This window comes from Numida meleagris, chromosome 2 (genome assembly GCF_002078875.1).
Source record: "Numida meleagris isolate 19003 breed g44 Domestic line chromosome 2, NumMel1.0, whole genome shotgun sequence".
Taxonomy (NCBI): domain Eukaryota; kingdom Metazoa; phylum Chordata; class Aves; order Galliformes; family Numididae; genus Numida; species Numida meleagris.
This window is the reverse complement of record NC_034410.1, coordinates 3963666-3978304: the sequence shown is the minus strand read 5'-3', so window position 1 is coordinate 3978304 and position 14639 is coordinate 3963666. Positions and strand designations below refer to the sequence as shown.

General features: G+C 45.8%; 1 protein-coding gene across 3 annotated transcripts in view; it reads left to right on the top strand.

Annotated features, from left to right (window-relative positions):
• Positions 1–14639, top strand: part of LOC110394259 (mitogen-activated protein kinase kinase kinase 3-like) — a 68838-nt gene that overhangs the window by 29710 nt on the left and 24489 nt on the right. For 2 of the 3 annotated variants that reach the window (XM_021388051.1, XM_021388052.1), the window contains exons 4-5: positions 8924–8967; positions 9966–10065. In XM_021388051.1, the coding sequence (XP_021243726.1) occupies positions 8924–8967; positions 9966–10065 (144 nt within the window). The remainder of the gene's footprint in view (positions 1–8923; positions 8968–9965; positions 10066–14639) is intronic. The other variant, XM_021388053.1, reaches the window with a different exon arrangement.

The following is a 14639-nucleotide window of genomic DNA, read 5'->3' as shown; positions in this document are numbered from 1 at the left end:
CATCCCCATATCGCAGAGGGGCAATAGAGGAGCAGGGGATAAAAACAATGCCCCAAATCATTCCTAAAATGTAGTGAGAGAGCCTGAAACTGTTTTATATTTCAAATCCCTCCTCAAGGCACTTCTTTCTTTTAGCACTGAATCTAGTAGAACTTGCTACAGGCTCTACAGCTTTAAGACTTGGATTAGTCAAGTGTTTTCTGTTGACGGTATTGACGAAATATAATATTTATCATACGCACATTCTACTTCAGATATTTTAAAGATGGATTGCCAACTTTGAGCTGTAGACACCCAGGCTCTTTTGGGAGGAATAATGTCATTCTTATATAAAGTGTTTAAACACTAATTACTATTGTTTATGCTCCCACAACCAAACGTTTTGGCCGTGTTGCACATTCAGAGTTGATTTGGTGAGCAAAAAAGTTGTCCCTTGAGCAACGTTAGGAGTTACTTGCTGACACTGATATAATAGCTAAAGTAAATTTAACAGCCTATTTGCGTACGGAACAAATACTATACTAAGCTAAATTTGTGAAGAAAAAAATTCAGTTGTCAAAATGCCACGGGAGGGGAAAAAAAAAAAGAAAAAGGGGAAAAATAATTAGGAGTACCAGGAAGCTTCTGGAGAAGTGTGCAAGCAAATCAACTTGGAATTTTCCTTCTAGTGCTGTGACTTAGAGTAAGCTTGCACTCAACATCATAATTGCTGATTGCCGAGCAAGGAAGAAACCAGATTGTCATTTACAGTTGTCATGTGTATTTTAACGGCATTTGTGCTACTAACAAAGCTCGGGATGTAGAGGCGAAAAATCCTCTTCCCAAATCCCTATAGGCTTCCTAGACACGTGCAGACAAAAACACATGCACACGTAGCGTGTCTGTTTCAGAGTGTGCCCTGGCGGTAGCAGCTGTCCAAGTTGAATCACTGGAGTTGTGTTCAAGTCATGCTGAAATAAATCCAAGATGTTTGCAGAGCTGACCGGAGAAAGTCGGAGCTGGCTCTCTGCAGCTGCAGGCAAAGCAGACACAATCCAGCACAGCCCTGGCTGCCTCCAAGGGTAGCATGTTCTGCAAGCTGGTGGGTGGGGACCATCCCGAGCCATCTCAGGATGCTTTCAGGGCAGCAAAACTTCTTAGACTTCTCTTAAATGACATTTTTGTTTCCTCGCAGCGGGAGAAAATTCCTGCTGTCATTCTTGAAAACTAGCTCTAGACACTGCAGAGATACAGCTAACTAGCTATTGAGTCAAAATAAGAAAAAGAATAGTTTTCATTGGCTGAATCATTAACCACAAAAGTTTCATAGAATTGAACTTTTTATTCATAGCCCAGCCACTCCATACCTTCACTTGCAAATTGCCAGTAGAGTCATGTTGTGCTCTGCAGTCAGCTTTAGAATTGTTAGCTGCTGCTTGCATTTAGTTTTATTGTGTTAGGAATCAAACTGTTCTTCCGATTTACAGCACCGATGCTTGGGAAAGCATTACCTCCTTTCTGACTTTTCTTTTTACCCGTAAGCGGACCGGCTGTAGCTACGCACTCAGAGTTACTCAGAGCTCTCTGATGGAGGAGGCACAAGTAGTCAGCATCCCATTCCGCTCGTGCATCCGGGGCTGAGGACTCAGACCAACAGGCCCCACGGGATGAAGGGCGTTGGAGTACGTTGAATTGTTGCTTCATTTAATTGGACTAGCTGGAACCAGTCTCGCTCGCGGGACGATGGGAGTCTAGTCTGCACAGTGGGGAGTGGCCATAGGAGGTGGAATTAGTGGGGACTTGGTTCATGTTTGCAGCTCAGAAACTTTTAATCAACTTGTTTGGGTCTCCTTTATGCTTTTTTTTCTTTCTAAGCACAGAAATTGAGGCGAGAGCAAGGGAAAAATTAATTTAGAAATGCTGTTGTCATGCCTGTGATTTGTTGTTCATTTGGTAGTCAGTGTTCCCATTATTTGTTTTCTGTGATTAGGTTGGCTGGTTGGGCTGATGGATGCACTGCACCGTCTCCTGTCTTGGGGAGGGAGTGTGAGACATGGGGCACTTGGATGCTCAGTTTTCCTCTTGGAAGCGTAGGTGTCTCCCATGAGTCCCTGCAGCAGCATGCTCACATTGAAATGCTTGAATTTGGACGTTCAGTTCTTAGACTTAAAAAAAAAAAAAAAGAAAGCAACGACAATATTTTGCGATGGAAAAAATGCTTTTCTGAAGCATGGGAATCCTTCAGTCAGCGTTCCAAATTTCTGCTGAAAAACAGTTTAGAGAAGAATGTGTTGCCTAACTATCCTGTCCCACTGCGACTTGCTGCAGTCTTTTGGTCCATGCAGGAGCGCAACCAAAATGCTGCCTCGTCCCCGGCTCCTGGAGGGGTTCCGGAGTGCTCTCTTGACAGAAGATGAAATCTGAAATCTGGAGCCTGCCAGGCAGTGTTGCTGGTGGGACTGGGCCACACAAGAACCTTGTCTGTGGTGCTGTGGGCTGTGCAATATTTCTTTCCAAAGATATTAATGGTTTCGCTTCAGATCATTTATAAAACGAACTTTTCCTGAGGCAAACTGCGTGAAAATCTTTTTTTTTTTTTTTTTTTTTAATTTGCTTTCCTTACAAATGAGTTTCGGACTAAGGCTGTGATTCTGAATGTCTAATGCTGGATAGCAGAAAACTGTAGAAACGAGAACTGTAGTGCTAGATGTATGATGTAGATGAGTTTTGTGGCATAGGTTGCCCATGAGGTTGGCAGCAGATGTGACGGCTGAGCTTGAGCCTCCCAAGACCTGGTCAGGTTTGTGGGTCACCATGATACGCTGCCTTTTTGGCTAGTGGGAAAACAGAGCGGAGAGATGGGCACCTTTTTCTTCCCACGTATGAGCCGCAGTCTTTAAAAGGGAATTGCTTTCTGGGAACACAGATCATCTTGGCGTTATTCTTAGTTCATCCTCTGCTTTATTACTCCTCCATTATTCTTTTCATCACTTCTTTATTCCTGTAGCTTCCTTTGGTATGGCTGGAAGGAGTCCTTTCAGGCAGCGTTCTCTGAAGGGGGAAGAAGGAAACAGCAAAACAAAGATATGCATTGGGATCACTAATGAAACAGATGAGCGGGATAAGAGGGGAAACCACAAAGAATTAGAGATCCCAAACAAAAGCATGGAGGAGAAAGAAGCAATTATATTAACTTACTTTGCATCTGTCTATTTATATACACATCATTTAATTATATAAATGGCACTTGGCAGCTAGCAGAATGAAGTTGGTTGTCAGTGCTGTGTTCAGTCTAATGACAAGGTATTGGCATGGGCCTCTGTCACAGCTGATGACAGCTAGCAATTCCTCTGCCATGTTAATTTTGATTGCAAGTTCTCTTACGGCAATAAAGTCCAATATTTGTGAAGAATGTTTTCCTGTGCGCAGCAAATGTCAGACCGACCTAGAAGTTGTTCTTTTAGTAAATTACCTCGGTACTCACTTTTCTTTGGCAAGCTGGAAGCAGGACATGGCTTGCTTATAATGGGAATAAAACACAGCTTGTGTTCTAGGGCTCTCTGTTCGTAGGTCTTCACGCAACCTAAAAAGGAGTTTGGCTTTAACACCTCTGTTTTACCTCTGGGGAGCATGAGGGCCCATAAATTGTTAGAGTCAGGGTAGTATGGTTAGGTTGCGGTTGGACTTTATGATCTTGAAGGTCTTTTTCAACCTGAGCAGTTCTATGATTCTGTGATTCTTAATACTGCCTCGAAGAAGGGAGTTGCTATGAGGAGAGCTGCAGGATTTTCCCCACTTTGGGAGCAGAAGCAAGAGATCAAGAGGGGAGCAGCATCCGAGAGAAAGGCTTGGCTGGGGCTGGCAAAAGCAGCAGAGTCCCAAGGAGCTGGGGGTGGGGGGAGGTATCACCTTGTCTGTTTTGACACTGACTTGCATGCCACAAGGTGACACCAAGCAGAAATCCAACTGGGGAAAAGCTATGCCTGCCAGGTGGTTGGTGGTTTGGGATGAACAACCTAAAGTCCATGATTTGTGACGCTGAGGGACGTGGTTGGTGAGCATGGTGGTGATGGGTTGATAGTTGGACTAGATGATCTTAGAGATCGTTTCCTACCTTTGATGATTCTATGATTCTATGATTTTTGCCGCTGTATGAAACAAAAAATGTCTGTAACAGAGAGCAGTGAGCCATCTAGACATCGTCTATCTTTCCACTGGCCTCTGAGCTGCTCACTTTCTGGGCTTTCTTCTTTGGATGAAAAGAGCTGTAAGGATCCAGGGGGACCGGGGTATCTCGTCACTCCCACCCACCAGGAGGACAATCCCAGACAAAACTCTTTCTGTTGGATTATTCTGAATAACCCAAAGTGCGTGGGGGTTCTGTGTGGATAATTCCTAATGACGTGAATTAGTCATCTCCTATTGTGGTTTAGGGACGCAGTCCAGATGTCTGGCTTGTAACGAACGTCCCGTTGCTAAAAGCGAGGTTAAGCACAGGACTAATCCAAACAAGATGCGTGTCGGGGAGGTAGAGAAGTCCCCTTGGCCTGGCCCTGTGGTGCTGATTTCTCTCGGCCGAAGCCAGAAGTTGAGGAGAAAACCCACCATTTTGTGGCTTTACTGAAGAGTAGCTGGGACTCTGATGCTTGAACACCACAATGGTCTGTGGGGTTTTCTCATTGTTTCCTAAGCCAACAAGTAGAAAATGAAATAGGTGAAAATAGCCACTCTTTTTACCCTTCAGCGTGCAGAAACGGTTTTTTTTCATTGCCCCTGTTTTACCCAGAAGGGAGCCTGAGGCAAAGTAGGTGCCCCAAGGTGTCATGGGTAACAACACAACTAGAATGACCTTCGTGTTTCATTGTCGAGTCAGACCAGAACACCATTTCTTATGGCAGCCATATGGCCCTGCATGAAGGATGCCCTTGTCCACCAGCATGGCACTGCCCAACTTGGACCCATGTTCCCAGTGTGGTCTCCTGTCCTGGTGGGAAGGGGCTGAGGGTGCTCAGCACAGCCTCCTCCTCCAAAGCCATTTCCATTTTAGGCTTCACTGTGTGTTTTGCTGCTCTCTCTGTGTGCTTTTATTACAAACAGCAGTCGGCTCTTCAGGGATCTCTGTAGCGGATCATGATTCACTTTGTTTGGAAGCACTTTTTCCATTTTTCCGACATCTCACTTAATCCCATCCAGCTCACTCTGGTTTTCCGGCGTTTGGGAGGGTTCTGCGACCGCACTCATCGTGTGTCCCCCACCGAAGCCCTTCATGAGGGCTGTGCAGAGGCCTTCCCTTGCCGCCATGATGCCCCACATCGCCCCAGGCCCAGCGTGCAGCTGCAGCCCCGGCAGCACTTCCTAGGGGCTGCAGGCTTTTTTTCTTTTTTGTGAAATTCAAAGTTTTAAGGAAGGAGCTAAAAATACCTTCTGGAAAGATGGTGAATGTGCTTGCGGCTACTGTAGTGGCTTTGCTTTTCTTTTCCTAGGCAGATGGCAAGAAAGGGTGAAAGACCAGCAGCCATTTGTTAGCGAGGCTGGAGGAAATGCCAGCACAAGGATCTCGGGGAAGAAATTATTCCAGAAATGAAGGGAATGGCTGTGGTATTTCCTGTTGGGGTTGTCCCTGGTTTTGTTTGTCGCAGCTGGGCCTCGGGGCGCCATTTGAATGCTCCCCTGTGCCACGTGTCACACGGAAACATGGCGCCCACTGAAGGCAGCTCAGGAGACCAAAGCTTTGAACTTTGGGTCTGGCACTGCTCTGCTTCACCACCTCCTGTCCCAGTGCTACGGTGTCCCCTGATGCTCCATTATCTCTCTGAGCTTTCCACATTCTCCCTGAAGCCATAGCTGACGCCTTCTGCCGCGGCTTGGTGTCAGGGGCTGGTGCCCCACAGCACAACCTTACCACTGTCATCAACACATGCCCTTCTTAGACATCTCTGCCTGCGCTGCTCCAGCTGACGGCCTCTTGTTCATGGGGAGATGGAGGCCGTCATTAACAGTGTTTGACACCATGTGGTAGGGAGGCCTAGGCCAGGCCAGCAGCATGGCTTGAGTTGTGCGAGGAAGAGTCGCTGTTGTCACAATTCCTTACGAAACTGCAAAAATATTTTCATGTTGTGTTGAGATCTTTCTGGAAACATCTCATATATTTATATATGCTACTTCTGCCTTCCTCTTTATCACCCGTTTGACTTGCGTGAGGTTTCGCCCCAGCACTTGGCATTGCCCCACACTCCCTGCGTGATCTAAAATGAGTTGCTCCGAACAGATTTCCATGGGTGTGAAAAATCACAGCCTGCTCCAGCATTTAGGAAGTGCTTTGCATCCTCCTGGGACTCCCTAGCCCTTTGGGCACTGCCCTCTTTTTTTTTTTTTTTTTACTGTGTTTTAAGGGAAAAAAGTATTTGTTGCTGGTGGTGGTGATGAATTCAGCTTTAGCTATGAGTCAAAAACATGAGCAAGCCATGGAAAAACTGCAAAATAAAACTGTAACCAACTTCTCAGAATATACATATATATATATATATTCCTTTGTATTCTGTGTAATCTTTTTCTCTCCCCTATCCACGTTTACACGTTTAAGATCTTGGTTTCTTTGTGGGAGGTGAGAGGTTAGTGGTTTTTACATTAGCCCAAAGAATCATAATCTCATTAACAAATGCAGTGGTTTTCATTCCCCTGGTGCAGCCTGTGTGTTTGCTGCAGTGCTCAGACACAGAGCAGAGCAACGTGGGGCAGCTGGCGTACTTTGCTGGCTTCGGGCCACAGCACATCAGCCCTGTTGTTGATGTAGAAGAATAGGATGCAGCAGGGTCGTGGCTCTTTTTTTTTTTTTTTCCCCTTTTCTTCTCTCTCTGGAGCTTTATACAAGTGTTTTGACATTTTCCAGCCGCAAGCTGTTTTTAAAAACTTATTTGTCTGCAAAATTTGTTTTGCTCAGCATAAACACACAGGGCGCACTACCTCGAAGTTCGGCGCAGCTTTCAGGTCTGTGCTGAAAGTGAAACCTGTGTTTTGAAAGGTTTCCTGCAGCGAGGCTGGAGCTGCGTGAGCTTTTCCCCTTGCACATCCTGCTCTTTTGTAAGGAGAAACCTCGAAAGTTCCTTGCCCTGATTTTTCTCTTCGTTTAGAGAAGGACTCTGCAGAGTTGCATGCTGTGAATCCGTACCACCTGATTGCTTTCCAGCATCCAGGAGAGGTGAACTAGCCGAGCCCTTTAGATAATATATCTGAATATTTTATTATTAAATAAAAAACGGCATAGAAGAGCCCATCTCTTTTTTGTTTCCTCTTCAAAAGAGATAATCAAAACTGGCGATCCCACCCACATTTGGCCGTCTCTCTAGAATGGCTTGGATCTTCAGCAGTGGTCTGTTATGATCTTCTCTTCTTCTGAATTTTGGACTGTTTTAGACCTGCTTTGGTATTTTTATGGTTTGGGCCTGGTTCTAGAAGCAAACCTGGAGTTTGTCCAAATATTGTGGGTCTGGGGTACTTGCTGCAGACTTTGAAGTGCTGTTACTGCTTATAGCACTGCTTAAACGTTGTGTTTCGTGACAGTCCCAGCACTGGTTCTTCCAGCCCTGACAGGGAACGCAGCAAAGGCCACAAGCAGTGCTATAAAGGATGTGTTTCAAGTGATGCAATGGGCTGCCCTGCCTCTGCCAGGGTTTTTAAGCTTTTTGACTGTGTTGCTTCTAGGCTCGACTTCCTGAACTTCGGTGGCTGTTTAAAAATAAACCTAAGAACACCCGGCCAGCTCATTTTCCTCATTAGAGACAAAGCTGTTTCGCTGCAGTTCTGCTTTCCCTCTGAGAAGATGGAAAGTGTGCCTTCATGCACTGGAAATCCAGGGCTAGAGATAAGGCCGTTGCTCAGGAAGGGCTGTCACCCACCCAGACAGGGATTATCCCTGGCACTAAGGGACCCAGTCCTCCTTGGGGTCACACCTCTGAAGGAGGTGGCAGCGCTTTTTTCTCCATGGAAGGAAAGCCAATGTTTGAGGAGGCTTGTGTGGGTTAGCGGGGCAGAGACCTGGTTAACTGAGGTGACTAAATGTGGTCTGGAAAGTAAAGGGGTTTTTGATCTGCTCTGGATGCCATTGGAAAGTCATGGCATGAGCCAAAGGATCCTAGGGGATGCTTGGCTCGGGCTCGGTCTGAGAGGCTGAAGGAATGAAAAAGCTCCTTGTGGTCTTATAATAGCTGCTAAATGTACACAAGGAGAAGATGGGAGAAGTGGCTTTTACTAGTGACTGTGTGGTTGCGTTCCCAGTCTGCCCATGAATCCTTGGAATTTCTTTGGATAAATCTAATGGTTTCTCTTGGGGTGAGCGGTAGGTCAGTTCAGGGTGCACTCTTACTTTGTAGGAAGTAGCAATGCCTGATGCACTTTGCATTTTGTATGCCCTAACAAAATAAGAATAGCAGCCATCACCCCCAACACTGTTGGGTTTTAAAATCCAAGACTGTCTCTCCACTGCCATCAAAAGATGCTTGCTTTTACTTTGTTCTCATTTCTTTGTCTCAAGTGTTGACATGTTCTGTAAGGTATCACCTGAGCTTTGCCTTTTGGATTTTCAGCAGAAAGCACTGTGCTAAGCAAAGCCTTGGGGTGCACCGATGAGGGACAGACTGTAATATCGGATACTTATCATGTTTACCCCTTTGATAATAGTGCCTTGTTCTCAACTGAACTTGCAGCATTTGAAATTTCCCCCTTGTATTAATGCAGTTTATTAATGTTACACAAATGAGAAAGTGTCCTCTTCTTCACAGACACTTTTGGGAAGTGCACTTATTAGCAAAGTAATGGAGTTTCCCCTTGGACCTAAACCTGGTCCTAAATAGACAAGACATCTAGCAGAGCTAGGGGAACTTCCCTGAGAATTGCTGTGAGCTTTGGATCTAACTGGGACCTAACTGTTTCCTTTTTTTTCTTTCAGCAGCGAAATGTCAGGATCAAGTTTGAATATGAAGGAGAGAAAAGGTATGTACCCAGCCCAGTCCCCATTTGTGTACAGGGACAAATTGCCCTTTTTACCCAGCATCGTCCTTCTGACTTCTGCCAGCTGCAGATGAGCTCACAGCAGGATTAAGTCCTGAGATAAACTGCAAGTTTATATGCGGGAGCCTTGCCTCGTCATCCTGCTCACCATAAGGACCTCTGGGGTTTGCATGCACTCAAAGTGATTCCAAGCTGGAAGTCATTAAATGCCCCTTACCAAGGACACGGAGTGCATGGTTGGATCCTTTTCTCTTTTTAGTTCTTAAGCCCTACTGAACCAGAGCTGAGCTGCAAGCCTACAGAAATGTGTCCTTTTATTAGCAGATTATGACACTTACTTAAGATAACCAGATTTTGGGCACAGGTCCCATAAAAATAGAGCTGGGAGTTAAAGCTTGCACGCCCTTCCCTGCTTGACATTTTCATGGAATCACCTCTGCTTGATGCTCAGTGACTGTGGTAGGGCAGGATGCAGAGCTGGAAACTCGCAGGCTGGTGGTCAAAGTTGCATTTGAAATTAAAAAGAAATTAAATAATGTTAGTGTAGGGCTAAACTGTACCTGCTGATTTGTGCCTGTGATGGCACAGGAGAGGCAGATTCACAGGATGCCAGACTGCATCGTTCTCTTTTCCATCCCTGTTCCCTATTCAGAACCACTTGCTGAAATTGGAGGTGATAAATCACTCGCTAGTGCATGACCCAGGGGCTTCTTCAGTGAAGTACTGCTGGACTTCCTTCTTTTCAACCTGCAAACACCGCAGGGAGAGGAACAGAGGAGTCGCACTAGAATTTTTGGTAGAGGTCTCATCTCGGGCATAGCAGATGAGCAGCCTTTGTGTGAACGTAAAAAGCAAAGAGCAAGTTTTGTGCTTTGTGGTAGCAGAGTGCCAGTCCTCGTTTCTGAATTGTCTGCCCAGTGCCGAATCCCACTATGCCCTTACTAAACTGAAACTACTGTTCTATGTATTTGCGAATGCAGGATCATCCAGTTTCCAAGACCAGTCAAATTCAAAGAAGTGGTGCAGAAAGTCACGGATGCTTTTGGACAGACGATGGACTTAGTCTGCATGAGCAACGAGGTACTCTTCCCTTTATGGTTACAGGAGCATTTTAGGGTACCTGACAGAGCTGAGCAGTAATTTGTTCTTAAGGCCGTGATTTAGTGTCACATATGTATGTGATGAAAAGTAATCTTACTTTGTAGCTTCCAGCTACTAGGCATACAAGAGCTGTTGCCCAGACATAGGCTCAATTGTATTCTCTGACTCTGAGCCAGGCTTTCCCTTTCTTAAAATGATTTCAGTCAAGGCTTATTAAATGATGTCCTAAATACATTGTCCTTCCCCCCCCAGAACCAAAAAAATTCCCCCAAACTCAAAACAGGGAGGAGTGAAATAACTGAGATGAGGGAGACGTTGTCAGTTCAGCTGCACAGCTGGAGGTGTTTCTCCATGGACACCTTCTGGGCAATGGGACCAACTGTCAGAGCATTTCTGGCTGGTGAGAGCACCCATGGGGAGGAGAAGAGAACAGCTGAGACCAGATGACTTCCATGAGAGCCACGCAAAGTGACTGTAGACTGTGTGTTTGGGTTGGATATGAAGCCTCCTCATCCTGGGAGCAGTTTAAGGTGCGTGCTGAAGTCTAGAGCATGAGGGACAGCGCTACTAAACCAGCATAATTTTATCCAGCACCATTCTTATTTCACCCAGAAATGGCAGAACTATCTGCAGTTTGTTTCTGTGGTTATAGGTCTGCAGTGAAATGTATATCACTGCTGGTTCCCTAGCAGGTTCTGTCACTACATACCCGTGGCCAACAAACCCTCACTCTGCAATCCGTGCATTTTAAATCTTGAAGACCTTTCTACTCTCACCTTCCTCATAACACAGGCCACTGTACTTTTTGGCAAGTTGTTCTCTGAGCCCAGCACTGTGTCAATGCAAGTTGCTGATGAGGCCTTTACCTAGAAGGAGGCAACCCTTGGCATCTGTTTTCACATGCTCAGTGTTTTCTGGTGGGGCATCTTGCCATGAGCTGTGCAGGAGGCTGGAGGCACGGGGCTGTCAAGGTGGAGTTGGCTTTGGGAACAAGGAGAGGTCCAGATGACAGATCAGTAGGCTTTCAAACACTGTTCCTTCTGGATCTGTCTTGACAGCTCACCTCTTGAAGAATTAATTGCAAACGTGTAAGAACCTTTCATTGAAATACGAGGGAGGCTGTGAAGAAAGCTTTTTCTTTCCTTTCTTTTTTCTTTTTTTTTTTTGTTGGGAGATTAGACCCAGCGAAAGTTCCTATTCTTTATTAATAGATACCTCATGATACCAAAGTGTCCTTTGAGCTTTAGCTTTGAATGCAGTCTGGTTTCTAATCTTGGGCATTCTCTGACAGCCCTTTTGGGAAAAGCCTGCCATTGAATTCTCCAGGAATGACTCACTTCATTCCAGGTTTCTTTCCACTGGAAGAGGATTTTTTTTTTTTTTCAACAGCACCAAATAGAAGCTTAAATAATGCATTTTATCCCATGCCAGAGACTGTATTCTTGGGTGTGTGCATAGCAAACAGCAGGACCGTGAGCTCTGGGTACTCCTGACTTCAGAGGGATGAGGAAGACCTTTAGTGTTGTTGTTTTATATACATAAAAGTTCCTCTTTTTGAGAACTCACACCTTTGGGAAGCAGTAGCAGTTTAGGGTTGTTGTAGAAACTCTACAAAGACACAAAAATGACCTTTGAGGAGATGAACTCTATGTCCGCATGGTCACCCCTTCAGGATCTGGCTTGCAGCATGCTCTGGGCCACGATTTTAGTTGCATGACTGCAAGTCTGTGAGGTAGCTTGATCACAGACATATTTCATTGCCATTTCACTCTTTCTTCAGCAATTCTTCATTGCCATTTCTCCTCCTGTAGCACCTGGTAGAATATAATTACACTGAGGTCAACAGTCCTCTTCAAAAGCCCACTAAGTGGCAGTCACTGTCCTAGTGAAGCCAAGATCGGCGAGATGAGCATGCCAGCTGGGTGGAGCAGGGGCACACATGAATCACATCCTGATGGGACCATGGAATCAACGGGTTTGGGCTGGTAGAGATAAGAGTAGGGCCTGGCTGTGGGTGTACTGCATGGGGCACGTCTGCATGTGAGCACTAGGCTGGGCTCATCTTTCTGATGGGCAGGACAGCAAAATCTTGCCTCATGGGCAGCACGCTATGGTGACTTTTAGAAAGCTGGCTGTATTGTGGCTTGAAGGAGAGTCTTCTACAGCAAACGCTGTCTGAATTTCATCTGCATCCACTGCTGACCAGCTGCTCCATGTGTAACTAAGTCGTTTGCCCCATGTCCATCACCAGCTTGGGAAGCGACCTTGGGCACTGAACCTTGGTGAGCCTCCAGTCCCCCCCGAACCTCCCTTTGCGTGTCACTTCTGAGGCAAAGGCAATTTTACATCATCATTTCAGGAGGTTAAGGAGAGTTAAAGCCTAGGGAAGTGGTAGAAGCTCTGTTCAGGGGAAGGAGGATTGTTTTAACGCGTATTTCACAAACATTTGTCGAGAATTGTTGATGCCAGTTGGTCCGGCACTGGGCAGGAAGATGAACTAATTGACCTCTCAGATTTTTCCCCAACCCCATTTCCTACTATTCTTTGGCTCTCTGCAGTGTCTTACGCAGTGAGTTCTCGCAATACAGCTGCAGTTGGTGAAAACTCACCCTTTGAACTCACTTTCTTAGGCTGCAGGGGATTGACTACCAAGTCCTATATTAGGTTCCAGTGGAACCCACTGTTTATAAGCAAGAAGAAACTCTAAAAGCTGCATTTAGGGATTTTGCATAGGTGAATTTTGCTGTCCATAGCTGCTCATTCTGTAGGCAGAATAAACCCAGTTAGATTTGCTCTGATGGTTGCTTCCATGGTTCTGCATGGATCTGTAGTTTCATGCCTAGTAGATATCTGTTCCTGTTGTCCATATGTGCCACAGTCTGGAAGCCAAATGGAGCAAAATCTACTTGCCAGATGTGGGCAATAGGTAAAGCCAAGCTAAATACTGGCCCCAGTCCCTGTTCCAGGAGGGCACTTGCTGCCTGATACTTTTGGCTTCTCTCAAGCAGGCAAGCAAATGTGTTAATGTTGTGATACTGGAGTGAGATGGAGTGACCTGCAGAACATTTTGTTCAAAGCAGCAGCTGAGGGATTGCAGCTCTGGACTCTTGTGAGCAGCTCATTAAAGGGATGAGCGAGCACTGGGACTATACCTACAGTTCAGAGCCAAATTCTGCTTGTGGATGAAATGTGGGGGAGCAGGTCTCCAACATTCTTATTTCTGTTTGGGCAAGTAGAGAAAGCTTTTCTGCATGGTGCATCTGTGGGACCCTTGTGAGGTTCAAGAGGGTTAAGCTTAAGGAAACTGACTGTCTGGGGACACCTGCATGGAATTTGGAGGCATATTCAATACCACTTCTGCCTATGGTCTGCTGTGACTGTAGGTGATTCGTAGAGATCCCAAAGTTCAACCACGGTCTAACCATTTACTAAATAGACCTCCTGAAACCTCTGAATGGTTGATATCTATCATAGAATCATTTGAATTGGAAGGGACCCTTAAAGGCCATCTGGTCCAACTCCCCTGCAGTGAATGGGGACACCCACAGCTCCATCAGCTGCTCAGAGCCCTGTCCAGCCTGACCTTGGGTGTCTCCAGGGACGGGGGCATCCGCCGTCTCTCTGGACAACCTGCGCCAGTGCTGGTGAGCACTTTCCTTTCATTCACATCCCAGTCTGGCAATCTGTTTCCAGGCTGGTTTGTTCATCCCAGCCCAGACAAGACTGTTGCTCTCTGTTAGCCCCTCGGTTGGCTGGGTTGCTTGCTCAGCAGGTAAGGATCATCTTCCTGAACTTCACCCCATCTGGTTTGATTGTGGACTCAAGTCTCTTTCTACATCCACAGCTTTCTCAAGAGTTCCTCTTAGAGTCCTTTCCTGACAAATAATTAAATAGTTCTTATAGACGAAAGCTGCACAACCTGATCATCCATCATTCCTGGGTGAATGTTCTCAAAGCTTTGCTTTAGGGTCTCCTCTGACTTTTTGTAGAAATGTATCAACCGTGTGTGCATACCTTACACCAGAAGAGCACTCCAGGCTCAGCCTGAAGCTTGTTGCTTAAATATCTTTTGGAAACTGTTCTCTTCTTTCCTCAGCAATTACCATTGCTGCCATTAAATTGGAACTGGCAGCTTCTTTTTCTCCTATGAATCCAAAATCTGCATATCTGACACTTTCATGCATGCTGTAGGGTTCCTGAATATTTGATTTGGGACCGAAAACTGCAAGGGAGTTTACGTTGAACTTAGATATTGCATTGCCACAGCCCCTTTCCAGATCTGGATTTTGCCATCTTGAAGATGAGTGCCTGAGCTCAGCTTAGCTCTGTTGGTGGGAGGGCAACCTTAAGCCTGGTGTTCATTATCAAAAATAGAGGGCTTGTGTATGGCCCTGTTCCTTAACTGCAATGTGGAGACAAAAGATGACCTTCATTTCACACAGGAGAGGAGAAATTTGATCTAAGTCTCGAGATGCTTGCACACAGCAGACACCTAAAATGAAGTTTGGCAGGCTTAGGTTGTGGTCCCTGGGTGGAGGAGGTGACCATAGCAG